The sequence below is a fragment of the Temnothorax americanus genome, unplaced genomic scaffold, assembly GCF_048541705.1.
Source record: "Temnothorax americanus isolate GAGA-0224 unplaced genomic scaffold, ASM4854170v1 Scaffold26, whole genome shotgun sequence".
In the NCBI taxonomy this organism is placed as follows: Eukaryota; Metazoa; Arthropoda; class Insecta; order Hymenoptera; family Formicidae; genus Temnothorax; species Temnothorax americanus.
Genome location: NW_027509401.1, coordinates 3,029,840 through 3,045,275, shown reverse-complemented (window position 1 = coordinate 3,045,275; position 15,436 = coordinate 3,029,840). Strand labels below are relative to the sequence as shown.

The window sequence follows — 15,436 nt, the reverse complement described above, 5'->3', positions numbered from 1 at the left end:
GAGACCTGCATTATCGGCGATCAATAGTAGACTACGTATGTATGTACCCGGTGTCTTTAAAATAAAAAGAACAATATTGTTTGTTAACGCACAATTTGCATTTTTGCTATCTTCTACAAAAAAATTTTGAAAATACTTCTATAAAAAAGTTGAATTTTAAAGAGATTCGATTTGCCACATTAACGTTGAATGGGAAGAAGACAGGTTTTAAAGTGAAGATATTCTAAGGTGATTTTGGAGAACATATAGCTTTTCTGTATTATTGTAATAAATAATATTTTATATAATCATTCTATGTACATATATAGTATAAAACGTAATATATGCGAATACTTGATCTAGTTGTGCAAGCACATGATTCGACGGCGTTTCATATCGTAGCGTGACTCAAGGGACAACAAGTCATAGCTTCAGTCTCTTGATGTCTTCCGGTCGGAAGTCTATTCGAAGGGACGCGATACGCCGCACTTCCGACGGCGTTAATCGCCACGCTATCGCGTCCGCGCCGCAGTAGTCGGCCAATTCCTCTACCTTCTCTATACTCAGAATGGTGGCGATCTGCGTTAAACGCGCGAATTTATCTCTCACCGACCAAGACGTGGCAGCTGCTAAGTAACTGGCTAACGATCTTATTTCCTTGTCCAATATCAGACCCCCTGCCTGAAATGCGCAGATTTCACTTATCAGCATTGTGTTACGAATAAAAATGCGAAGAAATTAAACTAGATTTACGAGCACAGATTTATCTGCGAGAAATTAGATGAAAGTATTCACCACAGAATTACTGATATAAATGATTATAAGAGGATAGGCGTAAATTTGGTGCACGTACCCGATTAAAGGTCGATTTCAAGACAACTTTTTCTAAACGGGCTGTAACTTCCGCGGTCAAAAGTCCGATAAGCGCGTCGTAATTGGAGGTCGTCAAGCTATCTTTGAATCCTTGAAGTAGACCCTCCAGGTTCATGATTAAAGTCTGCACAAATGGCTCATCCGTCTCGTATCTCAATAATTCGTCCTGCATATGAATCATTCGTTATATACTTAAAGACACACAAAATCTATTTATCTCTACGGAATATACCTCATTGATATGATGATCTATGGACAGAAACGCATCGAGCCACGGGGTGACTCTGGGCTTTACGGCGCTGACGCGCAACTGTTCCAGGCCGCAATCGATGATGCCACGTAATATCAGTATAACTCCCTTGAGACTGGATAAGCAGCTGTCAATTTTGCCTCTATCCTTCTTCTGCATGTTGGGGAACGTTGCATCTATCTCCGCGCCGAGACTCTTGCACAACGTTTCCACATACTCCGTGCTCACATCGGTGTTGTTTAGGTACGCCTAAACGACAAATGAACGCAAATAATAATTATAGATATATAAAATAAAACTGTTTAATAATATATTAATACGTAACGAATAACATGTAAAACTATGGATTTTAAAAACTGTACCAAGAACGTGAGACGGGCGCATTCCGTGTCCGATGTTTGCAGACGACCGTGCTGTATGCTTGTCTGGAGAGCGCTGTACGCTTGTGCCAGGTCCAGGTAGCCCGCGGGGTAACCTTGACGCAATCTGTTTCTTAATCTGTTCGCAAACTCGCCTTCCAAGATGCCGCAAGCCATATTGACGACAGCACAAACGCCGTCTATACTCCAACTCGACATAGCCCGTCTGCAGAGAAACTACATTGTGATTTTCAACGATACACATAAGCGACTGCGTGAATCTGACGATATGTACCGTACGCATTTCTGCACTATGAAAAATACATCGTCAACCATGCTAGAAGTCTGCTGATCTGGATCTAGCGCATCCATTCCTAGAGCCTTATTCACACTCTCCTCGAGAAAGTATCTTTCTAACGCGAGATAGGCACCAAGCAGCTCTTGCATGCCGTGCGCCAATTCAGAGTTGTTTATTGTCGTTTCAAATTCGTTAAGCAATTCTGTACGTTGCGCCTCGTCTGTGGTACTGATCTCTATGTCATTCTGCAAAACAAGCAACATTGCCAATGTAACTAATTGAAAGATTTACAATTAGTAAAGTTTGTACCTTAATCCTTCTCTTTAAGAAACGTATATAAAGTTCTGCCCTCGAATGCATTATAGTTATTTCTCCCAAGAGGAGATCGAGCTCCTTAGGATCGAGCCTTTCAGGACTCGGTTTTCGCAAATACTCATTTATCATTTGTACATTTTTAGATATACATCTATGTTTCGTAAATACTGCAACAATCTTCTTGACCTGTCTATTTGTAAAAAAAAAAAAAAACAATTTTATATATATATATATATATATATATATATATATATATATATGTAGCGTTTTAATATCCAATTTATTGTACGTGCTATTCTTACCTATCGCATTCCTTTTGTAAAATCGAAATTGTCATTAACAGTCGACCAGGGCCATAATAAGTCTCGATGATCGGTTGATGTACTTCCACGATACGTGCAATTCCTTCAAATAAGAGAGTCATGGTGTCGGCAAAAATAACAGCTGCTCTCTTGTCATTGCTCTTAATCTCTAATGTCGCTTGTAGATTTTTCTGTGCGGTCTCATGTAGCTAATATAAAAAAATGAAAGATCAGATATAGTCTTCAGAACTTGACAAATATAATTTTATACAATTAATATCATACGTACTTTGGTGCATAAGTAACTGCAAAATTTCTTTAATCCCTCCAAGTGCATCCCCAACAATGGGAATATCTTGAAAAATCTTTCAACGGATGCCAGATCTTCAGATTTCACAGCCTCGTCAAATTTATGCGTGACAACTGCTCTCAATTCCATCGCGGCCTGTTGCAAAGTGACCAGAGAACTGCTAATACTAGTATGATCACCCGATACATCTTTGGCTGTTCTCTCCAGCAACTGTTGGTCCATTGCTAAATAACGATGAACGTGAGCAGCACCTTGTTCGTAATCCTCGTTGCGCAGCGCAGTCGCCACTCCTTCGCTACATAATTGCAAATCTAGTATATCATTTATTCTACTTTGACACTCGCATACTCTGCTCTGTGAAACAAAATTGTGGCGTTTAAAGTAAGAAATTAAGAATTATGCGATAATGTATCTAGAAATGATATCTTGACTGTAATAACTTACTCTCGCTAGATCCAATTGCCTCACTTTAGCGCTAACATTCTCAGCTAACTCATTGGTACGAGCGATCATGTCGCAAAACTTCTCTCCCTCTGTCCGTATCACTACAACATTCGGCAGTACCTTGCCAATATTCTGCAGCTTTGCTTCCACGTGACATCGTCGGGCAAGGATCGTGTCCAGATTTTTCTTTATAGAAACCTGTTATTAAAATTTACCTTCCATAAAATATACAGTAGAATTTTCGCAAAAAAAATCACAACATATATAAGAGCTACTTCTTTAACAGTGCAACACATCTAGAGAAAATATCAGAGAATCTTCAGAGAATCAAAAAAATGTCACAGAAATATAAAATCTAACTCGTAGAGATTTGTACCGCACGTAAAACGTAAACATTAAAGATTAATATGCGATTGCATTCGAACCTCATCTTCAGACAACTTGTCCAATATTTGTTGCAAATTTTCCTCGTTCACCGGCAAATCCATTATTATCAGCAAGTCAATAAACTGACAATTCGACGACTATTTTACAGCGTTCAGGCACTTGACATTTCTCACACGTCACGTATGTTATCGCGCCCACGTTGACACGTCTGTCGCATTGTAAACAAGAATGAGGATACCATACCCCATGGTAGACCTTAGGCTGAGTTTCCACTGAGCGCGTCATCCGTCGCGACCAATCAAAACATCCAATTTTATTACATATACCGGCCTAGAAGCATTTTATTAGTTCACGACGTAAGGCCGCGCTAGTGTCGCAATGCATGAAAGTGACGCGCGGTCGCGGTCGATATACAAAGGGCGCAATAGACGCTTGGTAACTAGGGATCTTGGGGCGCGAGCCCGGGCGCGAGGCGCGCTTCAACCACGTAAATAAATAAATAAAAGTATTTTCCTTGTACATACACTGGGAAGATACAGTGAGAAACGATGTGACATTTGAATGTATTTCAACATACATTTTATCTTAATTACAGCAAACCTTTCCGAATAATGTAAAATGGGAAATGTATATTAGACTTGTTTCAAAAAAGATTTATTTACTCATAAATTATCATGAACATTATTCTGCACTGTTTATTCTGCATTTATACATGGATTTCTGATTTCTATTCTCTGTTTCCTAATTGCCTATTGCTTAGTATTGTGCAAGAGGCTTTATAATTAAGAGTCTGCTGGCCATAAGGCGATTTTGTCAAAATCCTACGAGAGAGAATACACATTCAGTATGACGCCTGGCACTGTGCCTGACTGTGCAAGGGGCTTGAGCATTAATTAAAAATTAATAGGCAATTTTTTCTTTTGATCGGACGAAGAAACGCAGAAATTTAATCATAATTCGCGCGCTCCGTGGCAGCGCAGTGAACGTTGCCGCGGTTATCGTCCAATGAGCGCGCGTCTCGCGCGCCTGCCCGCGACCACGTGACGTCGCACGAATCGCGCGCGACGCCGCGGTGGGGGACGGGTAGGATAGGAGAGGGCGGTCGGGGTCGGGCTTCCTCGCGCATCCCGTGCGCGTATCCCCCGTACCGTACTGAAAATGGCCGCCAGCTGTCACTCGCCTGCGAAGTGTGGCTTGTTGTGAAGGAACACGACGCGGATTCGTCGCGAAACGGCATCTCCGAGCGCGCAGCACGTCGCGGGGACGCGATGCACTTGCGTGACGACACGCGGCACGCTGGCTGAGATCGCACGGGACCGTCGCGAGTGAGAGAAAGAGAGAGGGAGCGAACGAGCGACGGTGGAGAGGAAAGAGAAGAAAAAAAAAACGAAGCGAAGAAAAGAAAAGGGTGAAGCGGGGAACGCGAGTGTGCGAGTGTGCGGTACACGCCAGCGGCGGTGTTTGCCTCCGGCGGTGTCATGAGAGCGCGGCCGTTCGCACTGTTTACAGTTTAAGGTTTCCGCGTCAAGTGCGCGGCTAGTCTCGTGTTTGCTCACGCGACAAACGCGGCAACGCGGGCCGATTCGCGTCCGCCACCTCCATCTCCGCTTCGATCCGCTCGCGCGACACGGCCTCACATTCTCGAGATCATCCTGATACTCCTCACCCCGCGTGGCTGCCGCCCTTCCCCCTTGGGATTTCTCTCGTTTTGCAACTTCCCCTCGAGGAACCAGTCAAGGTAAATTTTGGTCGGGGTAGCGTCTGGGTTCTGGATAACCTTTCGGTTACCGCTGCCCGATTTGTGTGTTGACGCTCCGAGTTTTTTTGCTTCATATGTAGCGATATCTGTGCCTCGGGTTACGTTTTTTTAAAGAAAATTGAACGGTATTCTAGTATATATGTACACACACACACACACACACACACACACACACACACACACACACACACACACACACACACACACACACACACACACACACACACACGCACGCGCGCGCACACACACACACACACACACACACACACACACACACACACACACACACACACACACATGATTTTTACAAACATTTCTGTATGTAGGTAAAGTTCTCCGATGCAACACATAAATGTATTGCTTCAATGATTAATCGTAGAATGAACAATAATTGTGTTGTAAATGAGATAAAACAGATATGCGTATTGCTGATTATCTTTATTTTAATCTTATTTAATGATTTAATTTTAAATATTTTTGCAAAAATTAGTTGGGATATTACTTTATGTTACTTTATATACTCCAAATATTAGTCCAGGTAGTTCAATAAACTACTTTGTTTTTATTTTCAGGAAAGCAGAATGGGTTCCAGTCAACAGTTCTCTCTTAGATGGAACAATTATTTGAAACACATTACTTGCGCTTTTGACACATTAAGGACGGACGAGGATCTCGTAGACGTCACTTTGAGCTGCGAAGGCAAAAGGATCAGAGCACATAAAATGCTCCTGTCAGCATGTAGTACATACTTTAGAGATTTATTTAAGGTAAATGCAATTTTGGTCGATTCGTTAGGTGTGCATTTAAATGTGGGAACAATTTTTTGTAACAGTTATTTGTTATATTATAGGAAAATCCGTGCCAGCATCCCGTCATAATATTCCGTAATGTAAAATTCGATGACTTGGCTGCCTTGGTCGATTTTATGTACCAAGGTGAAGTAAATGTCGTTCAAGAACAATTGGCGAGTTTTCTCACAACGGCAGAGCTCTTGGCGGTGCAGGGTCTCACAGATGGCACAGGAAAGGATGACAGTCTAGTAGAGGTGAGTTACTAACGTGTAAAATGATTAAGGGATTATACAGATCAATATATACATTTATTATATATTTACTTCTATTTTTTGCTGTTTAAAGAGCCATGGCTATCTCTGATTTTGTTATAATAATAATAATAATTTTAATGGAAAGAGAATATATAAGTTCCTTTGCCCCAATCTACATTCTGGAGAACTGGATTTGTTTTATTTTAAGTTTATTTATTGTTAACATTATTTGGTGATTTCTGTCTTCCAAAGAGCAACGTAGTACTTCAATTTGCTCATTTCCAGTTAGCTTAGGATTGATTTCATGTTTCGGGTATTTTATTTATATTTCGGTGGAATATTTTTCCACTAAAAAATCCTAGTACACATGCAGGGTGACGAATCCAAAAATCGAACCTGGATCTTTGACAACTGCTTCAGCACTGAACTATGCCTCTTATTTATATATTATATTACCTTTTAGGATGACTTAGAAATTCCCAACGAGCCTGAAGTTCAACTGCAGAACACTTCCGGTAAATCCACGGGGGATAACAAGAGAAATAAGTCCCCATCGTCTCCGATGCCATACCACGCCGTCGAATTGCAACCCGAAGTGCCGCCAAACAAAAGAAGAAAAATTCGAGAAAGTACGAATGTGAACGCGGAGAAGAATTCGGCAGGGATGAACGCGAAGGATTGCGATGGGAAAACGTCGGAAAATCAGACGGGATCGGCCTCCGATCCGGTTGAAATAATTCCCCTCATGCCGAACTTAAAGCTGGAGATGCCGGAATATCTGGAGCAAGATGGTAGCAGTTGTAGTTACGAAGATCAGAGTATAGGTGACAGTACGCTGAATAAAATCACCATAGACGACACGTCGTCGACCACGCCTGATCACGAACAGAAGCCTGACATCAGTCAGACATTTTACTCGAGTCAGTCGACATCGGACGGTTTGGACGGCAAACATCAGTCAGATGTTGGTAGGTATCTTTTGTACGTTATTTAAATGTCTAGAATGTGCAGAAATATTTTTTACCTCATTTATTTTAATCAGTTTTCAACGTCAGTTTTCACGCAGGCTGATGATTTTGTTTTGTCTGTTAGGACACCTACTATCTAAACCAAGTACTTCGGGAGAAAGGGCAACACAGGATGCGGTACAGGGTAAGTGATTATCTATTCTCTTTTTATTATATATACAAATTATATGATATAGTCTGTTGTTCTGCCATTACAATGTAATTACAACATGGAATTGCAACAAATTTGATGAATTAATAGTTGTAGTTAATTATAGATTTATTTAAATTATTATTTTTTTAAAGTTTGTGAAAATTAAGGCTCTAATTTAAAACAAATTATTAAATCTCAAATTACAGATTGTAATATATAGGAATGACAAATTATTTAAATTCGGTATTTAATCATCCATTATATCATTCGTGAAATTATTTACAAGCAACATACAGTAGTATGTGACAGTAATGGCAGTCTGACAAACTTCAAAGTTTTGTATCCACATGATCCACATACTTAGTTATAAGTTAGCAATCTTTTAAAAATGCGCATCTATATATATACCTGATTTTAATATATTGGACATTAATATACATATAAGATAATTTTATGCATTAATTTGAATTATAAACTCCTCTGTGATACACGAAACTGCACTCTAACTTCAGTGGTGATGGATTAATTGCATGTACTGTGGGTACAAAACCAGAACAATAGTATAAGCACCTTGATACATGAAGCGTCAGTATTACTTGGGAATTACCTGGTTTCATGGATTAAGGTTCCGCAACAATTATTTTTTATTGCAATAAGAAGGAAGACAGGATTCCTTCCTGTTGTGATATTGTGATCTTAAGTTTGAGGGGTAGTTAGTTGATTGATTTTTCACATCAAACTGTACGATGGTTTGGTAGCTATGCAGCTTTGCATTACTTATACACGCACACAAATGATAATTAGAAGAGGAGATTAGGTTTTGTATATATATATATAATATATATATATATATATATATAAATCCAAAGACAGTGATGTGTAAGATTTACAGTGGAAACGTGTATTATTACTTACAACGACGAATATTTCAACAAGATATCTTGGGTCTTAATTACAATCTTTCTTTTACGTGGACCTGGTTCTCACTCTAACATGACAAAATATTTAAAGATAATGAAGAATCGATAACGCTTCTCACAATTTTACAAAAATGACATATTTTTTACCCTGTAATATATAACGCTATTAAAAATTTATTAGTTTTTGCAATGCTCTGTGAAATACTTTCAATTGTTGTTTTCCTTTTTGACCTGATTACTCTTGCATTATTAAATGGAATCAGGTTTACAATCTTATTGTAAGCAAATTTCTCAGCATTAACGATAAACATATGTGTGATACATTCCCTGCTTTGTAACAGGGCGAAGACTACTTTTATTTCCACCGATCATATCGAGATTTACCTTTTAATGTACAGAGTGCATGGTGTTTTGGATGTAAATGTATGGTACAGGCACTCGGGTGTAGGTTGAACTGTAGATACTAGTAAGCATTGCCAAGTGCTGTATGTGTGCCGACAATCATCAACGTTCCTTTTTTTAATAACTTTGATCAAAGCCACCACTATATTCCTTATGCGCACTAACTGGAAGCATATTTCTGTGTATATACTAAAATAAGAAATACCTTTCGATACTGGTTCAAGGCAACTTCTTCGTAAAAATATCTAATTCGTGTGTATGGCGCGAATCCTATTACATATACACTATGGTTTATTTGCATGTAACGTTAATCTTAAATATCGGATATCGATTTTTAAACGTTAGAACAAAACACTGCGAGTAAAATTTATGGAATTAATATTTTCTGAAAGTTTTTTGGCGAAGTTTATTTTGGAAAACTTGATCAATATGGTCGAATGTAATAGGCTATAATTTAAACAAAAAAAATTTTTTTAAATAATATGTAATCTATTTTTTAATGAAAATACAATTATGCCCCAATTCTTTTAAATATAATTGTTTCGATAAATGAATATTTCAGACAAAATTTTTCCTCTTTACTATTCGATGAGAATAGCTTTGTCCAAATTATTTATTTATTTTTAATTGAATTTATAGACTTATGATTGTACAATAATGTAATCTCTAGTTGAAGATAATCCAAGATGATTTTGACGCAATCGTACGAAAATAAGTTAATTAATTAATTACATGTATAATATTTTATGAAAATTATCTCGGACACTTAATTGCGAATTTTGTTCGAGTGCTTTTCGAATCAGCTTCCGGCGATCATAACGATCGTTGTATCCGGATCAGGATCGATTAATGTTGAGATTAACTTGCAGAATGTATCGTTAGTCTGTCGCGAGATATACATTCGTGCAAATACGAACTAATTCTGAAGTAGTCAGGTGGTGGTGGTGCTCTGGTGACAGTGGCATGCGCGTGCAATCTTTCCTTAATATTTGGTAATTTAAAAGCAATTCTTTCCCTCCTTGTACGATGCAAAACTCCATATAGTAAGCAGGAGCGTATGGGAAATACAGCGATCAGGATTGAATCGATACTCCTCTGGAATCCGTCATTTCCGGTATTCTCTGATATTCTTGATATTAGTACCCTATTGGGAAAATAGAGCTCTAAAAATATTAATATTGTGTACAATAGATTTCACATGATTAAACGGGAAATCCATGCAAGTTCAAAGCATAATAGGATAAGATTGCGTCTCAACAGTTGCACACAAAATTGTACTAAAGTAAACAGATGTTTTCGGATTATTTTGTATTTATGGCCTTGTTAAATGCATATTACACAAGGCCTTACAAAACCGAGACTGATAAAAACGAAACCTATGGCTCGATGTTGATTTATCTTATAGATGTTGAAATTTTACTTGACGTTCTATTAATAAATATATATTAATGTAAATATATATAAGTATAATTATATTCGTGCATTATTATACTTTATCGCTTTATTGGACCATTTTATGTTCATTGTCAGTTAATTACATAGACAAATTAGAATTAAAATCGAACGAAAACGAAATGCATAAATCGAAAGACCGAGACGGATTTCGGAAGAGACTATCGACATCCGGTATATTTTCCGCACGAGACGCTCACGAGTGTGGGGATTGTGAACGTATCTTGACCCGACCCGAAAATCTTTGATTGCAAATATGTATGGCCGGAGAAAGAACGACAAAAAAAAAAGACAGAAAAGAAAAGAAAGAAATAAGTGGGTGGTTTCGGCAGGTAGGTAATACAAGATCTCAGCAACGATCTAAAAAGCAGTAGCACGAGTTCTTCTAGTAGTCACGACGACATCAAAACGCTTGTTCCTTCATTTCAAGTGCTAACGTTATTATTTGTTCACGTAAACGTCGTTAACGTCTCCGCGTGATGTGACCCGTTGCGTTTCGCTTCGAAGTCGATTCGTCGCGTGATCTTTCTCGTTTACCGAATCTCGACTGTGAATCTGTATGAGCACGAAGCTGCGGACCCCGTTATTAATCGAATAATGCGATATCTTGGATACGGAATATTTAGTCAGTTAATGTGACTTGATTAAAGAAGATAAATTTCTAATATCTAATTTCTAATATACTGCCATATCTAAGTCGTAAGGTAACATTGGGTTTACTGATCTTTATCTCGCGAGGAGATAGAAACAGACGCCCTGTTGATGGATAAATTCTAGATCGAAATTGATTACAACGATTTTAGGCCAATTGTAGCTTGGGAGTGGGAGGACTAGCGTGATTCTGTGATTGAATACACAGTTGCTTCCTACTTCCAAGGCACTGTTATTTCTTTATTTCCAAGATACTGAATTGTTCTTGAAAAACGTTTCGTCGACACGCGAGTGTTTCGCCGATAGTTCTGCGACTGTCGCGAGATTTGCGTTGTCGAAGTCACGATTCAAATTGAGGGAGAAAAAAAAATCAAACGAACACGAGACCGAGAACGGACGATGAGTGCTTGTGTGGAAGTTTGCGTTTCGCATTTGGAGAGGAGTGAGCCAAAAACTCGTAATTCATCCTATCGCAAGGCGAGCATACGACGATCAACCTACAATAATGGCGATCGACGCCGTCTCTTTGTTCGCGGGAAAAGCTGATCCCGCTTGGGGTATCGATCCTCTCCCGAATTGCGCAGCAGGAGGTCGGCGAAGCTCACCGTCGAGAAGCACGGGAGGTTGGATACGCGAGCGTCCTGAGCAATTACGTGCGATCAGCCTCCTCGTTTCACCGTCATCGACCGGATGAAAAAGAGATTTTTCTCTCGAACCGTAGAAGTTTTTCTCGTGATGGCCGATAGACAGAAAAGGCAAGTCTTCTTCGGAAGTTTCCGTGACGAACAATGAAACTAGATAGACCTCTCGATCGACAAAAAAGAAGGCGATCTAAATTATTTTATGATTGTTTCCGCCGTTGTACAACAATCTTGATGATAGATCTATGAAAAGATTGAAAGATTATTCAAGGGAACGAAATCTGAGATGACCCGGAAGCGCTACTAATCCTCATGCGTTCACGTTTCTCCACGTGGACTAATTTCTCCTCATGTCCTCTTGTATTAATCGAAGAAGAATTGATATCGCTTCACGATGAACTATTCCGAGCAAATTTAAGATCGCCTGGGGGTCGTAAAAAAAAAGAAGCATCGTACGAGTTCTCTTCCGGACAGACACGAGGGAGAGATATTGGCATAATGCGGGAGCTCGCGCATTGAAATATTAGCACGTGGCGATACCACCGAACGCGCACTCGTAACTCACGCGTAGTTCGGTGGTGTAGAGCAGATCGCCGATGAGACACACACACTCTGTAGACACGGCTTTTTAGCGGTTACCGCTGCTGCGATTGTGGGATTGTTGTGGTTGGTGCTGGGGGTTGGTGCTGCTGCTGATGCTGTTGCCGCTGGTGCCGTCACGGTTTATATTGTTTGCCCGGTGGATGATGTACGGAGAGGTCTTTTTATTTATTTTTTTTTTTTTTTTCATAATTGTATAACTATATAACTAATGGTTGCCTGCATGCCCCTACCGCGCCTATTACTTCTTAAGAAAAACTGACTAACCCGACACAGCCCGACCAGGCGTTGTGTTTGTTGTTCTTGTTGTTGGCCACAACACTGTGTTTCTCTCCAGGAGGGTTTACGTACGTATCTGGTCAGCCGCATAGCCTCAGCAAAGCAAACGGCCACGGGAAAGTGTGCGTGCACTGCAAGCAACGCGGCATGGTAACGTCACGCGGCAAGCTCAGGCAGACCCGCTTCAAATGTTGGCCCTGCAATGCCTGTTTATGCCGCTGGCCATGCTTCGTCGACTATCACAAAATGCGTGCGATCCCGCACATCCCGCCCCCCTAGCACCAACCCCGTCTTAGCGCCCCGCCGGCAGCGAAAAAAGACTAACGTGTTCCGTCCGCCCCCCCGCGATCGGACCGATCGTACGGGCTACGAATGGAGATCGGTATCGGAAAGAGACACAGGCCTCGATACAGGCCCATTACATCGAAAGAGAAAGAGAGAGAGGAAAAAAGGAAGAGAGAAAGAGAGAGAGAGAGAGAAGAGCTTTGATCAGCCTATATTTATGACCGTGTCACAAGTATCTTTTTTTTTTGTTAGATCTTTTTGAACCGTGACAATATTCTTCTTTAAAGCAAGAATTCACCAGCAAGAAGTCAATCTTTATTCCTAAGTGAGATACTGGCGGAAATAAGCAGGGGCGAAATTCGACCTCCCATTCTTTTTTCCCCCAGAATTTCATTTAGGCGCAAGGCAACGTGTATCGTGTATTTCATACAAGATACGAGGATGGTTTGATAAGTTTCAGATGGCCTTACAATCCATTTGGTGACGCGATGCCAGGACAGTTCCACTCTTCGAACCCCTTTCTTCCAGGCTTTCAGCCAGAAGTGACGCGTCACCAAATGGATTGTAACGCCATCTCATATTGCCAAACTTATCAAACCACCCCCGTATTTATGCCAAACTAGTATTTATAACTTACGACAGTTGTATTTGTAATACTGTGTATTAGAGTGCTATCTAGACGGAGATAAAACGTTGCGTGCATATTGATTACCTGACATCTCATGAACATCCCGTGCTTGTTAATTGTATATTACTTATATGATTTATAGTTACGTTGATTGCGACTAACGATTGCGATCAACGATAGTATGATTTTTGACGAATCACGATATTCAGTATAATGCTGCGCCGTAAGTTACACACGAGATTGCCGTTTCACTCATCGCTCAAAAGTGCAGTCGAAATTATTTTGACGTTTATTTGACAATTCCGCGTAAAGTCCGTCTATTTAAGGAATTAGATACATAAAAGAATAACGTAAAAATATGCTACGTAAGACAGATTAATAAAAGCACATTTTATTTCACGTGCACTTTGATGAAGATTGTCAAGTAAAATTAATAATAAAAAAAGCCAATTTAATTTCGATTCTTTCCGTAAGACTGTTACATATATAGCCTTATCGATACAAACGTATTCATCAGTTTTATCAGGTATCAGGTTTACGTGGATCCAGAATCTTCCTAGAATCTTATTACTGTGAAGATCTAGATGTAACCGATTTGTTAAGAAAACGTTAAGTACAAAGAAAAGCAATTTCCTATTCGTTAATACCAGATTAAGGCAGCTACCACGATTTAATTCGTTACATTTGTAAGATAGTTTCAAGCAACTCGTACGGCATATAACAAACGTAACTGTCGCCCAAATTAATCTGGTGCATTATCCGCTCTGCACACAGCCCCGAAGATCTCCCATTAGAATTAAGTTTTGGTTATTCTGGCGAAGCAAGATCGTTTGGATTTTCGTGTTAGCATCGCGAATTTAACTGTAAGACAAATCAGGTATTGCAGTATTATCGCAAACTTAGCAACAAGTAACTGTGGACTGATTTTTATTAAGAATTTCATTCACACATCGATCATTTTCACCGTTTACACGCTGTTGAAAGAACGAAAAGATTAAATGTTTTCGATGAAACGATTCTTTTTCTGTCTCGTTTTAAAGATTCAAATCATACTAATTATTACATAAAATATTTGAAATAAATTTTTATTTCTATTGAAATAATATATTTATCAACATTTGAAGTTTTGTAATTTTCAGCAAATTACGGAAAAGATATCCTTTTAGAGAATTTTCCTTTTTTTATTGTTAGACTAAAGTTTTACTAAAGTTGAAAATATTTAATTTAAAAGCTCGTTACGTGCTGGAAAATTAACGCGTATAAACAATGAAGTTTTTTTCCAATAACTCTTTTTACAAAATAATTATTACAACGACTTGTGAAATACAGCCGAGATACACGAAGCGCAACGTGTCAATAAAAGTATTACAAGATTATCCTTAAGGGTACCCCCTTATGCCTTCCTTAAGAACTATATTAGCAACGTTTTTTGAAACGTTAAATTCACGAGAAACGAATCCTTCTCTGATATTTTCGGACGCCTGGGGGCTTAACAAGCTTCTGAATCTCTCTTCAATGGTGTCGTGTGTCTTCCGTTTCCTCTGTCTGGTCTGATTAGGCTTGCTCTACTTAGCTTGCGCTTGTCACGCACGTAGGAAAAAGGCGTCAGGAACTGACGAGAGAGACGAGACATGATATCGTCGCTTTGCAAATATTTGGAAGCATTTCCTATCTCATATATATATATATTTTTTTTTGTCTCCTTAAAAGTAGAAATAAAAAAATTATGTTTCCCCCCCCCACAGATTACGCAAGATATTTTTGTATTGCAATAAGTATCCGTTAAATATTGTAATGATGCAGATGTATGCATTTATATTAATGACAATGCATTAATTTAATTTTACTTACGAGTAGACAACTTGGAAATTTATTATTTAATATATACGATAATAATGTGATTTCTTACAAGGAAATGAGGGAAGAAGTATCATCCTTTAAAAAACAAATTGTAATTTTAAGTAATTAGTTTTAAAAGATTAGCATCCGATGTCCACAGCTCGTCACTTCGTGAGCCTTGCCAAGAAGTGCTTCCAAGTCTTTGAAGCAGTCGTTGATGGCGTTGAAATCCTTCTCTCCGACGATCAGCCATGCAG

General features: G+C 39.2%; 2 protein-coding genes across 8 annotated transcripts in view; one reads left to right on the top strand and one right to left on the bottom strand.

Moving 5' to 3' along the window:
• Nucleotides 1–238: 238 nt before the first annotated feature.
• Cog4 (conserved oligomeric Golgi complex subunit 4) lies at nt 239–3,748 on the bottom strand. Its single transcript, XM_077409382.1, has 10 exons — nt 3,556–3,748; nt 3,131–3,328; nt 2,666–3,040; nt 2,377–2,585; nt 2,069–2,264; nt 1,757–2,004; nt 1,465–1,687; nt 1,085–1,351; nt 833–1,018; nt 239–660 (listed from the first exon to the last, which is right to left on the bottom strand). Exons 1-10 carry the CDS (start codon nt 3,616–3,618, stop codon nt 403–405), a joined length of 2,223 nt encoding a protein of 740 aa, XP_077265508.1. The 5' UTR covers nt 3,619–3,748; the 3' UTR covers nt 239–402.
• An 855-nt stretch (nt 3,749–4,603) lies between these two features.
• The window catches only part of LOC143899287 (uncharacterized), a 37,009-nt gene continuing 26,176 nt past the window's right edge, over nt 4,604–15,436 (top strand). For 2 of the 7 annotated variants that reach the window (XM_077409487.1, XM_077409484.1), the window contains exons 1-5: nt 4,605–5,255; nt 5,849–6,043; nt 6,127–6,321; nt 6,785–7,289; nt 7,414–7,473. In XM_077409487.1, the coding sequence (XP_077265613.1) occupies nt 5,858–6,043; nt 6,127–6,321; nt 6,785–7,289; nt 7,414–7,473 (946 nt within the window). In that variant the 5' untranslated portion in view covers nt 4,605–5,255; nt 5,849–5,857. Of the gene's footprint in view, nt 5,256–5,848; nt 6,044–6,126; nt 6,322–6,784; nt 7,290–7,413; nt 7,474–15,436 lie in introns of all 7 variants that reach the window. The other 5 variants (XM_077409490.1, XM_077409488.1, XM_077409483.1 and 2 more) reach the window with 4 other exon arrangements.